The sequence below is a fragment of the Bactrocera neohumeralis genome, chromosome 2 (genome assembly GCF_024586455.1).
Source record: "Bactrocera neohumeralis isolate Rockhampton chromosome 2, APGP_CSIRO_Bneo_wtdbg2-racon-allhic-juicebox.fasta_v2, whole genome shotgun sequence".
In the NCBI taxonomy this organism is placed as follows: Eukaryota; Metazoa; Arthropoda; class Insecta; order Diptera; family Tephritidae; genus Bactrocera; species Bactrocera neohumeralis.
In genome coordinates this window covers 90,926,599-90,943,543 of record NC_065919.1, presented here as the reverse complement: position 1 = coordinate 90,943,543, position 16,945 = coordinate 90,926,599, and the positions used below count along the sequence as shown (strand labels likewise).

The window sequence follows — 16,945 nt, the reverse complement described above, 5'->3', positions numbered from 1 at the left end:
TCACTGAGATTTTAATTCTTTTGTAAAAACGTCTTCCAAGAATTCAATTCTCACTTTTTTCCTTCGTCTAAGTTCGTCCGAAAAATCTTAAAAAACTGGGAAAGATTATTGAAACTAGGCGGAATGAAGAATTTAATAAAAATTTATCTTCAAGGCTTGTTTGAATCCGTGGCTAAACGTGTATCTGAGGTTATTAGGAGGAGGGTGTGCTTTAAAAAATCCTAAGAATAATTTTCTTTCTTATGTAAATTACATACATATGTATATGTTGATAATCAATCCGGCCACGCGTTGCTGTGGTATACATTTTATACTACATATTATTTTAATAAACAGTTCTTCTTCTTAATTGGCGTAGACACCGCTTACGCGATTATAGCCGAGTTAACAATTGGATATTCCAAGCGTAGCCAGGTCCTTCTCCACCTGGTCCTCCCAACGGAGTGGAGGTCTTCCTCTTCCTCTGCTTCCCCCGACGGGTACTGCGTCGAATACTTTCAGAACTGCATTGTTTTTCCGGACGACATGATCTAGCCAGCGTAGTCGCTGTCTTTTAATTCGCTGAACTATGTCAATGTCGTCATATATCTCGTACAGCTCATCGTTCCATCGAATGCGATATTCGCCGTGGCCAACGCGCAAGGACCATAAATCTTTCGTAGAACTTTTCTCTCGAAAACTTGCAACCTCGACTCATCAGTTGTTGTCATCGTCCAAGCCTCTGCACCATATAGCAGGACGGAATTATGAGTGACTTATAGAGTTTGGTTTTTGTTCGTCGAGAGAGGACTTTGCTTCTCAATTGCCTACTTAGTCCGAAGTAGCAAATTTTGAATATGTTCATACAAATAAATTTCATTGGAAAAAATAACGAATTTAAGGCTGCTTTCGCAGTGTCTGGTTACCAGCCTTTCTGTCCATTTAATAGAGATGATAGCTTAATAGAGCGCCCATTTAATATGCTTTCACTGTATATTTTATTTTCGAGGACAAACAACGTGACACTATTTTTATATATAAAGATTATATGAAAACGCTGTTAACATGCACAAAATAAAATTAGTTAACTCTAAAAAAAGCCTAACTTAAGATAACATGAACCTTAGTTTTGCGCTATATATAGCCACTCTGTAAAATGCGTGGTTTTTTCGCCGAGTGTATAAGAATCCCCGGTAGTGCCGAGTGCAATGTACTGAGGGACTTTGAAACCAATGAAGATATTTCTGTGTTCGTTTTTAATTTTTCACATCACTTTTTCATCCATATATTTACATTTCACGTAACAACCTCTTGAAGGAATCTTTCTTAACTACTCCTTTGAGTTACTTTAGGTAAATAACTGGTATGTCGGCCTACGAAAGGGACTATCCTGTCGGACTTTTCAATTGAAAAGTGATAGCATCTAAAAAATCTCAATAATCACCATTATCCCCAGAACTTCTTTCTAATTTCTGCAAATATTTGATTCTTTCCAAATTTTTGTAATAGGAGCGTTTAAATGAGAGAATATTCTTAACGAACAGCATATTTACAGCGACCGACCAAATTATATAATGGCTCAAAGGCAGTGACGAAGACTCGCGTAGAGACAATGAAAGCGATAGTTGTGGCGTCGGCGTCAGGAAGGGGCGCAGAGCCAGCAAGAAGTATAAAACCAGTTTGGTGGAATGCTAATAAGTGTAGATATAAATAAAACAAAACCCAGAGTATCACAGGCACAACCACGAAACCACAGCAAGTCAGTACAAATGCCATGCCACCAGCTCGGATGGCTGATTGACTGCATAGCGGTAGTTGGCAGATAAATTGGTGACGGTGGCGTCGACAGCCACTCGTCTGGTCGCTGTACGTATGCCCGTTTGGCGCATATATGTGCATGGCCTGAACTTTCGAGAAAACCTGCACCCAGTCGCAGCGCAGCCTGTTTGCCTCGACTGCGTCGGCTGCGTCGATGAATGCGCGACCAACTTCTTAAGTGGCCGAGGCTGAGCCCGAGTAGACCGAGCGGGAAAGACACTTAGTCGGCGTTCGAGCGCTTGGTAGTTTTGTCTTCTATAAGTAATTTAAATTCAAGTCACACACCTACAAATTGTGAAAAAATCTTGCATACTGGTTTAGTACGTTGTGTCAGCTACGACACTAAACACCCATAAATTCATCGTACGCTCGCTTGCTCACCTGCGATCCGTTAAGACAGTGTAATAGTTGGAGGAAAAATAATCGATAATAAGTAATAATGAATACCCAGCTGATCTTGTTGCTGGCCTGTGTGGCATTGGTGAGTGTGGAAGACGCGTGAGGCATAAAAGCATACGCGCATTAACAAATTGGCACAGCGTCTACAACAAAAACGAGAAAAAACGAGAAGCAGCAATGACAAAGGCTGAAGCAGTAGTTCGGCGTTTTGTGCAATCTTTTTTTTCGAAACCCTTCATTTATCATTTTGTCTTACCCGCTTTTTATTACTTTGTGTTTGTTTTTACATACGTGGACTTGGTTTCTCGTCAACAGGTTGCAGGCAAATTCCAGATTCGTACAGCTCAAGATGCGTTTGACGCACACGAGGCGTGCCATGAGGAGTACCGCGTCCCGGAAGACATTTATCAGAAGTTCCTGAACTACGAGTTTCCAGCGCATAAACGTACCAACTGTTATGTGAAGTGCTTTGTGGAGCGAATGGGACTCTTCACCGAGGAGAAGGGCTTCGATGAGAAAGCGATTATAGCGCAATTCACTGCGAAGAGTTCAAAGAATTTGGCCAAGGTATCACATGGACTTGAGAAGTGTCTTGATCACAACGAACACGATTCGGACACTTGCACTTGGGCTAATCGCGTATTCTCCTGCTGGATATCCGTGAACCGGCCGATTGTTCGCCGAACCTACATTGAAAACTAGGGACTCGATGCGGCGTTGCGATTGCGATTGCAAAATCTTAGTTTTAAGTTGACGAATCTTTTCAGAAATTCGGTTTTTATACGCGGTTCATTATTACAGGAAGAAAGAAAATAAATAAATGTAAGAATTACCGTTTATTTTCTTGAGCTGCACGATATTTGTATGTTAAAGAAGATGAAGTTAAATTAAAAAATAAAATGGGACTCGCTGAAAAAGCGCTGGTTGTACATATAAAATGAATGTTTGTTGTTTGAATACAGTTATGTGCATCTCCTTAATTTAATCCACTATATTAGGAGGCTTTTGTCTTGTCTTCGACTGCCGCTGCCGTTTTACGTGTGATAACGGCACTCAGTGTCGTGCTTTCCAATGGATAAGAACCGTCTGTGTTGTAGTTCAAGCGTTCCAAACAGTTATACTCCTCGTACATCCATTCGCACTTGTCGCGCGCCTTCATTTGCTCAGCACTCACTTTGCAGACATTTGAAGCCGTACGATCCTGGCGCATCGGTCCGAACGCCTGGACCCAGTTATCGAAATTCCACTCATAAGTTGGCGTGTAGAAACTCATCTTCTCTGCCAGACATTGAAAGAGGCAGGGCACAACTTCCTTGCTCGGAAAAGCGGCGTACTTTTGTAGTTCCTTCATGGTGACATTTAACTCGCTGGCGCAACTCACAATGTTCTTGTAAGTTTCCAGAGTATAGAGCTCCGCCTGTAAATGGAGTACATTATTAATAAAGTGTTCGCTATGGATCGGTCTATATCAATTTATTTATGAACTAGATATTACTACGGACTTATAAGTTATGAAGTAGATGTAATAATTTCAATGTTGTTTTTATGTTACGCAGTCGAGACTTCTTTTGTTTTTGATTTGAATATAAATTTCTGAAGTAAATTTCGATAGAAAAGTTCTGCCAAAGATTAATGGTCCTTTGCGCGTTGAACACGGCGAATATTGCATTCGATGGAACGATGGGCTGTAAGAGACATACGACGACTTTGACATCAGTTCATCAGTTCATATTGTCCGGATGAGCGAAAACACTCCCGCAATGGAAATATTCTTATTATGAAAAAGCTACGTATAAATTAATTGGTACCTGTTTCAAGCAGCAGTGTTGTTCTTCAGAGACCGGTCTATCGTGTATGCGAACTCGCAACTATCCTCATTGTAGCGATCAAGCTCATAGCGGCAGTAGTTGTACATATCGGCACCCAGGTCATCGGCGATCTGCTGTTTGTTCCACTTGCTTTCGTCCGCATCGAACCAGTGCTTCATGGAAGCGAGACAACGTGTAAAACAGGGCACCTCCTCTGATGTCCATTTCGAGTAGCGTGCAACCTTTTGTAGCTCACCGACCAAATCTTTGCTGCCGACTTCGCGTAAACATTTTCGTAATATCTCTGTATCGGAATCGACGTCTTGTTCCGCCGCCTTTGTTGTCGCTGCGCTGCTAACCTACAAAACTTTTATTTATTTCAAATCTTTCTCTATCTTTTTTGATCATTAGATCATTTGCATATTTCAATTAACTATTGATCTCATATGTGGTTTGGTCACATCGAGCTTTTGAATTTGAAATTATAATTTACCATTTGTATACAGTACGCGACTGCGATTAATAAAACCACTTGTGACGCTTCGCGAAAATTCATTTTCGATGAATTTCGTTTCGTTGATGGAGTTCTGTTGATTTGTGATTCTTTAGAGCCTTAGCCGTTTATTGAGACTGACTTGGATGGGAAGTAAGCTGCGCAACGACGCTGTAACGACTTGTAGATTGTGTTGTCGTTGTATAGACAGAGACTGACGGTGCTGTATTTCTTATCTGTGTTTTGAATTCCTCTACTTGGTACTTATCGGCGGTGAGCTGATAACGCTATATAAATATACGCTTATTTCGTCTTTTTTAGTGGCATACACGACGGCGACGGCAGCTTCAGGGTTATCGCTGGGTGCGCCAAAGTGTCATTGCTACATGTAAGTCGGACTTAGGGTTGTAACACAGGCGCCGTTTACGGGAATAATGCTCGCGGTGAGGCTATCTACGTCACTGCGGTTGGTTGCGAATTATTATTCTTCGGTCTCGATCTGTTGGTATGCGCTCCCACAAAATCTAAAAAGCGGAACATATCTTTCACGCACTTACCTTCAGAAATAGCTTAAAATGTTTTCGGACCGATGAGAAGGTTTCATCGCAGCAGCTCTGAAGTCTTTCAGGTAATGGTTACAAATTAAACGAATTCAAACGCATGAAAATCCGCATTAACTTTAATTTAATCGAGGTCTGTACTGATATATTTTTTAGGGGAAATTCTTGGAAATCATTTTATTCGGAAATTCAACCGTTTTCAAAATTTGTATGTAGTGATGATAGAAAACACCTTTAACAAGAAGACGGAGCTCGCTAGTTATTGCAGGGAATTTATAAGGAAACCCAGTTAACAACACATACGAGACAGGAGGGCGTGAGTGAGTATGGTTCCCATTTGTAGAAACTCATATTGTATTTTCACATCTTTATCCTATTTTAAAGATATTTGCACCATTTTATAAACGTCTTAAGAGAATATATGCCAGAGGTGGCTGACACCCATTGAGAGGCCTAAAACATAGCATTTAAACGAGGAAAGCAAATTTATCAAAATTGAATATGAGATAATATTCTAGAACTATTTAAATGTATGTAAAGTGGTGCTTTGGATTATCATCGAAACACTGTTGGGTAAGCTGTCTGTGTGCTTGTCTGCTGCGCCAGCTTTCTCGGTGCCCTTACCGAATGGGTTGCCTTGAAAATGCTAGTGGATTGGAACTCAACTGATAGGCAATTGAGACTTGTCATATTCTCCTCTTTAAAAATTTCAAATTTTCAATTCAAATGCACACATACACAAACACATGAATACATATTTCGTTAAAAAAACAACATTCACGATTTTGAGGCCAACAAAATACATTGACTCGGTTGAGGCGCGTTCATTCACAGCTTTATTCGCTTGAAGACTGATTAGAGTTTCTAAGTTATATAAAAATCGAACTGATTAGAACTTAAATGCACTCTTGCTTTTCAAAAATATTTTACTAAGAGCTTCCAGCACGTGGCATATATAAAATCGGTTTTTAATCGTGAGCCAATACAAAGCAGGTGAACTCCTGATACATCCACACACAGGCATTGCGGTTGCGCCTCTGCTTCAGACAGTGTTGTATATTTGCTCCAGTGGCAGGCACACCCAACTTGGACGTCAGCGCCGGTATGTTCCACTGGCGAGTTTGTTGGCTATAAAGTTGCAAGCGATCGATGAAGCATTTGGTGAAGCAGGGGATGGGTTCGCGCACCGGATTTTTTGAGTAATCTTTGATGCGCTCCCATTCGTACTGATCAAAGCGATGCAGACAGTCCTTCATGGCGGTTTTCGCCTCGATGCTGACATTTTTCATGCTCTCGATTATCACGAAAGGGTCATCCTCCAACTGCAATGAGAAAGGTGGAATAAAAATCACCATACGTAAGGGTATATGTTTATTCGCTTGAATAATCACAACTCACATTGACGAGGCAATGGAATCCATTATAGGCCTGCTGACAACTATCTGCCGCAGGTTCCATGCGATGTTTGCATGCCTTGTGAAGCGGCTGGCCGAACTGCTTGATCACCTGCTCATCGTTGAATCCCACAGACTCTTCGAACATATTAAACATATTCTTGATGTAGCACTTTGTAAAGCATGGTATCTCTTCATACGTTTCCGACCAGTCCTTAAAACGTCCCAAACGCTTCGAGTTCTCCTCCGTTATGCCGCCATAACTTTGAAGACAATCGGAAAGTATACGAATTTCCTCGGCATTGGGTTGGACAACTGCACCCGAAGGAGACTGAGAAATAATCCAAATAAATCAAATGAAATGAGGACTCAATAAAGAGCGTTTAGACGACTTACTATGATCGTCGCTGCGAGTAGGAAAACTAAAATCAATTCCATCGTTTCGTGTGCGCTCTGTGTTCGCGCTAAATTCGTATGGAGCAAAAGTGGGTCTCTTGTGCGATTAGATTGCGCGCAGGTCTTGGACTGCTCGATTGGTTGGCAATTCACTGTAGCGAATTTCTTTTGGCACACCGATTTGGCGATTATCAGCTTGCTCTATACATGATGAACATCAAGAATCAAGAATTGCTCAATAGTTGCTGATAACCTAAATTATTTGGGTACCGTTCATTTAATGAATGAAATGAACTTCTAAGTTGAATTTAGAAGGCCAATGGTGTACTTAAGTGCCGCAGATCAGATGTGTGCAGATATGTTTGATGTTTTTTTTTCTACCCAATCACAAAATATTACGAATATGATATTAGAGGTGCTGTTCGAAGACTACCGAAGAAACAAAATAATGATCTTCTTAGATATATCTCTAAACAAATATGAAATAGAATTATATTTCGATAGCCCTCTCAAAGAATTTCTACCTACACAGTTACAGTGCTCCCTGAATATAAAAGTGCATGTTATTAAAAATTGCCCGCAAACATGAATAATATTTCCTTGGCGTCCCTTATCGTATTTTGATATGTATTTGAGTATTTTTTAAAATTTGCAAAAAAAAAAAATTTATACGGATTATATTGTCACCTGAAATATTTTTATACTCATAGTTATGGTACTTTTGATGAATATCATTTTTTAAATTTTTATATGAAAGGTTGAAACTGTCCAACAATCTGAAAAAATTAAAAATGATTAAAAATTGAATCAATAAACAAGTAAGGAAGGGCTAAGTTTGGGTGCAACCGAACATTTATACTCTTGCAACTTGAAGGAATCAATGTCAGAAAAATACCTTTAGGTGTAAAACGTTAACCACATGATCGGAATGCAAACAATTTTGTATATATACATATACCATATATAACTCATTCACTAACGGATATACTTGCATTCGGCATAAGGTTTGTTATAAAAACGAGAATCATTATATGTAGTATATACACAGGAGTTGGGGTACCAACCACCCGATTTTATCTGTTAACCATTAACATGCTACATTGTAAAAAAAATGTTCTCTGGGTTTCATTAGGGTACTTCACATACACTTACCAATCATATGGAGTACAGTTAGCCGGTTGTTCGAAAATACTGGTAACGGTTATAAGGGGGCTAGGTCAAGTTTTCGTCCACTTTTATCTATTTTAGGCACAAAGATGAACTGTTATGAGTAAAACATGCTCCATAATTTTCATTGATATATCTCAAATATTGGCCGATACATGCAGCATAAAGTCACTTCACGAAAATCTTTATATTAAGTATATGATCAAGTATACTCGTATAAGTCAACTATTGGTACCAGGGTGTAACAGTTTTAATTGGATATAAAAAATTTATGGTCATAAGGTAGCATACAATAAAGACAATATTCTTGCAAAATTTTATCACGATATTAATTACTTCTTTATTTGTATAGTGGAGAGTGAAAGAGTCAAAGGGAATTTAAAATTGTGTTATGGTAAAAGTAGGCGTGGTTGTATTCCGATTTCGGCCATTTTCACACTGTCACATAGGAATATGAGAAGAATGCCACGTACTAAACTTAGTCGAAATCGGTTGGTCGGTGATTCTACCGAAAAAGTGGGCAGTACCACGCCCTTCGTCCAATTTTCACACCGATGAATGTCTCTGACGCATTTAGCTATTGATTTATTGCGCTTTTAGTAGTTTTTAACAGTACCGTTATATGGGAAGTGAGCGGGGATATCTTCCGACTTCATACATTTTCACACTGTCGGTAGGAGTTCTTATAATATTCGTGCTGGGCGAATTTAGGTGTTGTAGCTTTGGGCACTTTATACGTTTAATGGCGATTTGTGGGCATGGCAGTGGTCAGACTATGCCCATCTACGAACTTGTATTTTTTTTGGAACCTGCCTACCAAGTTTCATCAAGATGTCTCAATTTTTAAATTTACGAGTTACAGCTTGCACGGACGGACGGACAGACAGACAGTAACCCGGATTTCTACTCGTCTCTTCATCCTGATGATATACGTAACCTTAAATCTATCTGGATTAATTTTGGTGATACGTGCAACCGTTAGGTGAATAAAACTATTATACTCTGTAGCAATAGGTTGCAAGAGTATAAATGGATATTTATATGGGATGACAATAAGGAAAGGTACTCTTGGCTAACTTCTCACTAGAAGATATTGGAGGATGATTTTGACAATTTTTCGCGGATACTGTTCCGACACTTAACCCGCAATCAGAAAAATTTTGTTTGATCTTCGAAATCCTCTTCTCCTAAAAATGTTGTCCCTTTCTTGCTCGTTTTATTAAGTTTGTAACACCCAGAAGCAAGCGTCGGAAACCCTATAAAGTATACATATATATAAATGATTAGTATGTTGAGCTGATTCGATTTAGCCAACTACTAGTCTAGTAGATCTAGAACTAGTCCCTCAGTTTTTAAGATATCGTTTTGAAAGTTTGCAAAAGTCATTTTCTCTTCAAAAAGCTGCTCATTTGTCGGAACTGTCGATATCGGACCACTATAACATATAGCTGCCATATAAACTGAACGATCGGAATCAAGTTCTTGTATGGAAAACTTTTGCATTTGACGTGGTATCTTCACAAAATTTGGTATGAGTTATTGTTCATAGAAATAATGTAATATCGGAAAGAATTCTTCAGCTCGGATTACTATAGCGTATAGCTTCCATACAAACTGGACACATAGTTATTAAAAGAGATGCACCTGTGAAGGGTGTATTAGCTTCGGTTCAGCCGAAGTTAACATTGTTTCTTGTTTTCGATTTCAATTCGTCAGCATAAACCATTTCTTTTAAAATAAACTGAATCAGTTGTTTTCATATAAGATTATATAATCGCATAACGGAGTTTTTGAAAATTTTTTCCAATTTTGTTTGATTTACTTGCAATTTCATTGATAAACACAACATCAGTTGCCAATGAGGCCAAACAACCAATTCGCCTCACATTCATACTGCGAACGACTTCGTCCAGTATATACACATGTATGTGTCTGTGCCGCGGTATGTACATATGTATGCTGTAAAAAATATTGCACTTCAGTTTACATACTTAAAGATAATAAACATAAAGTAGCACGTACTTTTTTCTGTGTGTTTTTAATAGCTTTGCACATAAACACGTTTGAAGTAATCCCTTTTGGCGAATATTTTCGGTGTTAAAGTGCGCTGATAAATTAGCTATGCGAACATGTTTTCGCAAATGACGGAAATCGTTAAGACCCTATTATCTTAGAGTTGTGGAAATATTAATTTACTTGACCTATTATTTATTGTGTTAGTCTTAATAACCGTTAGTCTGCGACATTTGCAATTGACAACAAACACAGTTGGATTGAAGTCCCTCAATGAGATTGTAGAATATATACATATGTACGTCGAGTTAACCGTGAATCTTTTGCAAAAAATGTTAGCTTTATTTCATTTGAAGACGACCGAAACATTTTGACATCATAAAATTCGCTCAGCTGAAAATTTCGATTTCGTCAAAAACAAAGAAGCGGGAACCCAATTACATAAACCCATTTGGATGTTTTTAGCTTTTGCGATTCGCTTGTGCTTGATCGTTTTTCGTATATTCGCGCCTTGATGCTCCGTGTCTTATCTAGCGTCCACCGTCGCCGTCAAAGTGAAGAAATACAGCAATCAAATTAATGGCTTCAGTTCCATTTTGCCGCCGACGGAAAGATAGAGCGAATGATTGAAGATGGCTACCAACGCTTTCAAATCACCGCTTTGGCGTCTAATTTGTGTGTGTTTATATTTCTAAACGCCACTTTCGTTTATGGCACGCAATGCGAAACCTGCTACAAAGAAAGAGCCGAAAACGTATTTGGTAAATATGACCTTGAATATTCCGAAACGAAAGAAATAAAACCGAATTAACACTCGAGCTGATAAGTTGTTAATATATAGGCCAAGAAACTGGCTTCGATTTCAGTGAATGACAACAACAAAAGTGAAGTTGAGAAAATTGAATGATTAGCATAATTTAAGTAACGCAACATTTTATTTACCATATACTCTGTTAACAACAAAAACATCTGTGCCTGTGTGAGTGTGTGAGGGAAGAAATAAAGATCCCTTGGAGGAGAGAGAAACAGCTGTGAAAGAGTGGAGGCTAATTATAATATTTAATGATCACAAAGTGTTGGTATGAATTGGGACGATTTTGTAACAATGCGACGGCAGTGTGGGCATTTGGCAGCGGCAAGACAAACCGGTGTTGACATTGACAAACTAAAAGTTACACCAATCAGCTACCGATATTTGGGGGATTAGGTAATGCGGGTACACAGCCACACACATACTCGAATATGACATACCACAATGAATATGAAAAATATAATTTGTGCAGTATACATTTCTGGGAAAGAGGGGCTTGCAGCGCTTGAAATCATTCTGCAATATGACCCTTGTCTTTTGATTTTGTGTTGTCGTGTCTTGTACGAGGTGAGTTGTTGTTGTTCATTGACAGAAACAACCGATTAGTTGACTGGTATAATGAAAAGAGGCTAACGGTATGATTAGCTTTTAGTTACATCTGCTGTGAAGTAAAGACACTACTCCTTGAAGCCGAATACTGATATATACCAAAGATACATACCATAAAATTTGCACCAGTCGAATTCGCTCGAGCGTAGAACACGATCGCCTATTTGGGCAATTAAGACGCGGTCTTATCTCAACATCAAAAACACATCTTTTTTACTAAACCTGCTTTTCAACAGCTGAGTGGCGCTGAGAATGCAACTATTCACCCGAGGCTACAGTGCAATCGACAACAACGATGATTAGTAAAAGCAATATTGATCAAAATAATGGAATTGCTGCAGGAAAATCGCTTGTTGTGAAAACGTAAATTTGCAAGAGCAATAAATCGAAGTCCAGTGTGCGAGCGCGTTGCAGCAAAGAAGACGCCTCTTTCCCCATGTCTTTCGCAATAACCGAACTGGTGAGAAACGCTAGAGAAAAGTGAATATAATGTTTTGTAACTGGAGATGCAAGGCACTAGCATAGGCTTCCACAACAGACCATGAAGAGTCAAAAAACTTGTTGCTGCAACGCGATTGTTTATGAAAGCGTGTTTGAGCACATTACCAAAGCCGCATTAGCTGCTAGAGATCCCACTGCTGCCAAGTTATGAAGGAAACGCAACAATGCGATTAATGTTGCCTTAAAATGCCTTTACGAAAACCAGCTGGATTATGCGCACGCGCGATGCGGGCTTTGTTTGGCTAGCAAATCGTGCTTTGTTGGCCGAGCCGTTTGTTTGCAGCACAGCGCGACGGGCAGCGAGTGCGCAGTGGCTGATTGATAGCACCGTCAACGTGATCGCCAAAATCATGGTCGCCACTGGCTTTGGGGCGTTTGAGCGGCGCCGCCCGCCATGGCATCTTCAGCAGCGAGCCGAAGAAAGCAAGCCAAGGTCAATGCAAAATTACTATGGGAATGCCGTTGCGTGTCTCCGCCGCTTTTTGTTGGGGATTTCTTTCGGCTGGCATGAGTGCGCATGTGTGTGCGTGTGTTCACATAATATTCCATTGTTGCACATTGCAAGCCTGATTGCAGAGGCGCGTAAAGTAGCCAATAACTCATTTTCCTGGCGGTGTTGTGGGCATACATTTGCATTTGCACGCTCGGCTGGCAAGCGATGCACTCCAGTTTTCGCGGCGCCGACTGGGGGCGCATCACGCCTTGCACGTCGGCAATTAATATCGAGAGTAATGTACTCGCTGGGCGTCGGCGCGGACTGCAGAAGCGTGAAATTGTTATTTAAAGCAAAATGTAATAGACGTGAGATAATTCATTAATGATTTATTGAATTACGTAAAAAGCATAAATTTTCCTCTTAAAGTAATTGGTAACGAGACGGTGTTTGATGATGTCCATTTTCGAGCTTAAAACCCGTTTTAAAGAGCAAGTTTTCGAAGGACGAAAAAAAATTACCTCAACTGACGCATCGCATATCTAAAACTGCAATTTAATTATTTTTGGTTTTTTATATTTTCAAACGGTAAGCGATCATAAACTCAAACTATTTTGATACGCTCTTATAAACCTTGTCAAACAAATAAACAGAAATCAATGTTTATACAGATCCATGAAAATATAGGTAGGTACGGCGCTTGTACTCGTGCGCATGCGTCATGACACAATTTGGTAGTGTCTGACATTGACGCACCCAGCAACCAGACCGAATTGCGAACGCCTCCAGTCGCCGCCAGTCACCACTTTACTTAGCCGATGATGGTGGCTTCGATGATATTGGACATTTTTTGCACGATCACCATAGTGACTAATAAGCAACAAATCATTGTGGACCGAGAGCAATTCCAATTAAATTGTTAGTACTCAAAGTAGAAATAAAATAAAATGGTGCAAAATCGCTTAATTTCAATTTTGCGCTAATAACGGTAAGCGAATGAAAAGCAATAAGCGCGCAAAATCAAATAATAAGCGTTAAATTGGACTGTATATTCGCTTATATCGAATGGATACTTATACAACAAAAAAGAAACACGTTTTTACCATTCATTGATGTTTTCTGTATTAACTTGGAGGGGTGTTTCCTAAGATAATGGAAATTTTGAAACATGGGCGCTGCAATTTTTAAGACTCCTTACGTGGTTTATAAACGGTGGCCCATTTCGAGATTCCCTACTTTACGTAATGTTTATTATCATTTGAAAGGGCATTCTTTGAAGCTTATTCCTTTCAAGTGTTGATCGCACCTATGTCTCAGATGGTCCATCCGTTGAGTCCAATTTTCGTGGCTCGTACGATCATTTCAACTGATAACTTGCGAATGACTTGAAGGCCTGAATCGAAGCGCGATTGTCCGCATAAGCTTTGGACTTTACATATCCCCACAGGAAAGAGTCTAACGGTGTGATACCACACGATCTTGGTGGCCAATCGACCGGCTCAAAACGTGACATTATCTTCTCACCCAAGTGTTCTCTCAATAAAACTATTGATTGATGCGATGTGTGGAAAGTGACTCCGTCTTGTTGAACTAAACATTCAATGTCATTGAGCCAGAAATGCGACTCATCGCTGAATAAAATTTGGCTCGAAAATGTCGAATCTTCTTGAAACTATTCAAGAGCCCATTAAGCGAAGCGATGCCGCTTAGGAAGGTCGAGCGGCTTCAGTTCTTGCACAAGCTGGGTTTCGTACGCTTTAAATTAAAATTTGGACGTAAAAGTCGATTCATACATCAGTCCGAGTTGCTCCGAACGGCAGTTCTTCACGGTTTTCGTGGACAATTTCAGCTCAGGCTGCTATATTTTCTTCAATGTATGTTGAAAATGGTCTAATCGTAGTAGGCCGATTATGTTGACCATAAGTACAGTGACCATAAATTAGTGCGATTTGAATTTGTGTGATTCAAGCATCAGTCTTTTCATGATGAAATGCAAACAATATTGGACAAAAAGAGCACGACAGCTTGAAATGACTTACGCGAGATCTGCCAAAAAGGGCTACTTAAAAAAGGATGAAATATCAGTATGAGTGGCTTTTGAATTCCTTAAGTTGCATCTTTACTGAATATGATTACTTTCTTTTAAAAGATGACTTATTAGACTTATTTTCTATTAGAATTTTTCGAATGGGAAAAGGTTTGTGATCCAAAAGTTTCTCCCAGCTGCAAATATGCGAGAATTCAAATTGTTAAAAAGTCGTCCGCAGTTCAATATAAATGCCAGCAAAATATTAAGAGAAATGATTTGCTCATACAAAGCTTTAAATAAGACTGGACCTAAACAGCCGTAGGTACACACACATATGCACGGTAAGCATTATTAAGGGATTAACGCCAACTAAGCCAAAGCACAAGGCAATCGCTTTGGAACTAACAAAGCAGCAAAAGGTTACAATGCAAAGGCGAAATACCAATCAGCTGACGCGAGCGCTAACCACAATGCAGCAGAAGAAGCAGCGCAAGCGGGAGCGCAGGGCAGGGTGATTAGCAGCAACTATGCGCACGCATCTCCGGCATGCAATGTGACGCAAATGCTGCTAAGCCTTCGAGTTGCCGCTGGCGCGCTCCAAGACAGCAGGCAGAGCCTCCCGGTACCAGATTGGCCGCTGTTGGCGCGCGGCCGGAACTTTTTGGGTGCCGCAAGCAAGCGCGCAAAGAGCGCCAAGAAAGATCATAAAAATACCGAAGGCAAACCTTAAGCAACAATTTCTGAGGTTGTTGACTTGTCGCTGCCGCTTAATCTGACGCTGATCTGCATGCCAGCATATACATTTACAAACACAGCTCACACACATACACATGTGTGCATAGAGACGCCAATGTGCGCGTGAGTGTAAGGATGTGTGCGCTCATACCTGGCAAGTGACATAAGCCGTATGTTGATGAGCGCAATAGCTAGGCAAACAGCCAGCAACAACTGTAAAGCCGCTAAAATTTAACTAACCGATCAGACCGCCTGCGCGCCGAGCAGTGCATCCATCGCGCGCTTATTTGTATGCGCAGTTACATGTGCTCGCACACAAGCCCGAACACGAACACACCCGTAGCCGCCACTCGAAACTGGGGCATTGAAAAGCGAAATGATTTTCTGATTATGATGACTTGCGATCGCCGAGCGGTGTCTACGCGCTTACACATAACAAGCATGTAAATTACAAATAAATACCTTGAGCATTGATTATCTGCTCATTTTGTGCATTTTACGAACGGCTTTTGTTGAGTACACGAAATAAACTTAGGGAAAACAAAGCAGCTCTCGACGCGCTTCTTTACAAGTCGGGAACGATTTCTTGGGAAATTAGGAAACTCCTTCGTGCATTCAGCCTACATTATGTTGTCAGCTAAGTCAGTATGAGGGGTATTTAAAACAGCAAATTCATAAATATATATCCTCAAAATTTCCTCAGTTAACAGGAGATGAATTTGATTTTACATCAAAAGCCGAACATACTACTTATTGTAATAAATGAGTTTAGAGTGGATCAGCTGTGATTTCTTTAATAGTTAGTGCTATTACGAATATAAAATTTTGCAAGAGCTTATGTTAAACCTCTCTATTTTTCTAAAAAAAATTGCATCTAAGACTGTTGAGCTGAGTGAAACTGGCCAGAGTTTGTCAAGGCAAACCGATGCAGCTACCATTTCTTGGAGAAGAATTTGAATTAGTTTTCAATTGATATATCCCTCTGACCCATTTTCTCACTGTAACAAAGAGGGAAGCGAGACGCATTTGTAGAAAAAAACAGAGGGGCTGAAATAAGTGAATATGTAAAGCTTGAAAAGCTGGCCGACTGGAGTAATGCTCGAAAATTCTACGAAAAGATGCGCGGTCTAACATGAAGTTTCAAGACTTTATCAAACTCTTGTAGATCCCCCAAAGGTGATCTAGTGACTGATGTCAAGAGTATACTAAAATTATGCAGGGAAATTTTCTCCAACCTGCTGAATGCCAGTGAAAGCATAACGCTAGAAGAAGGCGTCCCGATTCTCCAATCGATGACAATGGAGGAGACGCCCGAAGAAGTTCGAATAGCAATTACTCGTCTAAAGAACAACAAAATGGTGGGAGCCAATGGATTGCCGACCGAGCTATTCAAATACGGGAGCGAAGAACGGATAAGAAACTTCTTTGTAAAATATGGTCGGACGAAAGCATGCTCAACGATTGGAATTTAAGTGTGGGATAAGCCTCCTAAACATCGTATTAAAGCTCACCGTCATCAAACTGATTAGTCCTTATCAGTGCGACTTTAAGCTTGAAATATCAACAACTTACCAGATATTCACCATGCGCTAAATCAGGGAAAAGACCCGCGAAAAGAGGATCGACACACACCACCTCTTCGCCGACTTCAAAGATACTTTCGACAGCACGAAAAGGAGCTGCCTTTATGCCGCGATGTCTGAATTTGGTATCCCCGCAAAATCAATATAGCTGTGTAAACTGACGTTGAGCAACACCAAAAGCTCCGTCGGGATCAGGAAAGACCTCTCCGAGCCGTTC

General features: G+C 40.1%; 2 protein-coding genes across 2 annotated transcripts; one reads left to right on the top strand and one right to left on the bottom strand.

The window, feature by feature from the left end:
- Window positions 1-1,969: 1,969 nt before the first annotated feature.
- On the top strand, window positions 1,970-3,138 carry LOC126760716 (general odorant-binding protein 99a). The gene is made up of 2 exons (XM_050476563.1): window positions 1,970-2,278; window positions 2,512-3,138. The coding sequence occupies exons 1-2, from the start codon at window positions 2,237-2,239 to the stop codon at window positions 2,896-2,898; spliced, it is 429 nt and encodes a 142-aa protein (XP_050332520.1). The 5' UTR covers window positions 1,970-2,236; the 3' UTR covers window positions 2,899-3,138.
- LOC126760748 (uncharacterized) lies at window positions 3,014-7,015 on the bottom strand. The gene is made up of 5 exons (XM_050476625.1): window positions 6,848-7,015; window positions 6,456-6,782; window positions 6,074-6,379; window positions 4,029-4,363; window positions 3,014-3,617 (listed from the first exon to the last, which is right to left on the bottom strand). The coding sequence occupies exons 1-5, from the start codon at window positions 6,887-6,889 to the stop codon at window positions 3,191-3,193; spliced, it is 1,437 nt and encodes a 478-aa protein (XP_050332582.1). The 5' UTR covers window positions 6,890-7,015; the 3' UTR covers window positions 3,014-3,190.
- Window positions 7,016-16,945: the final 9,930 nt, after the last annotated feature.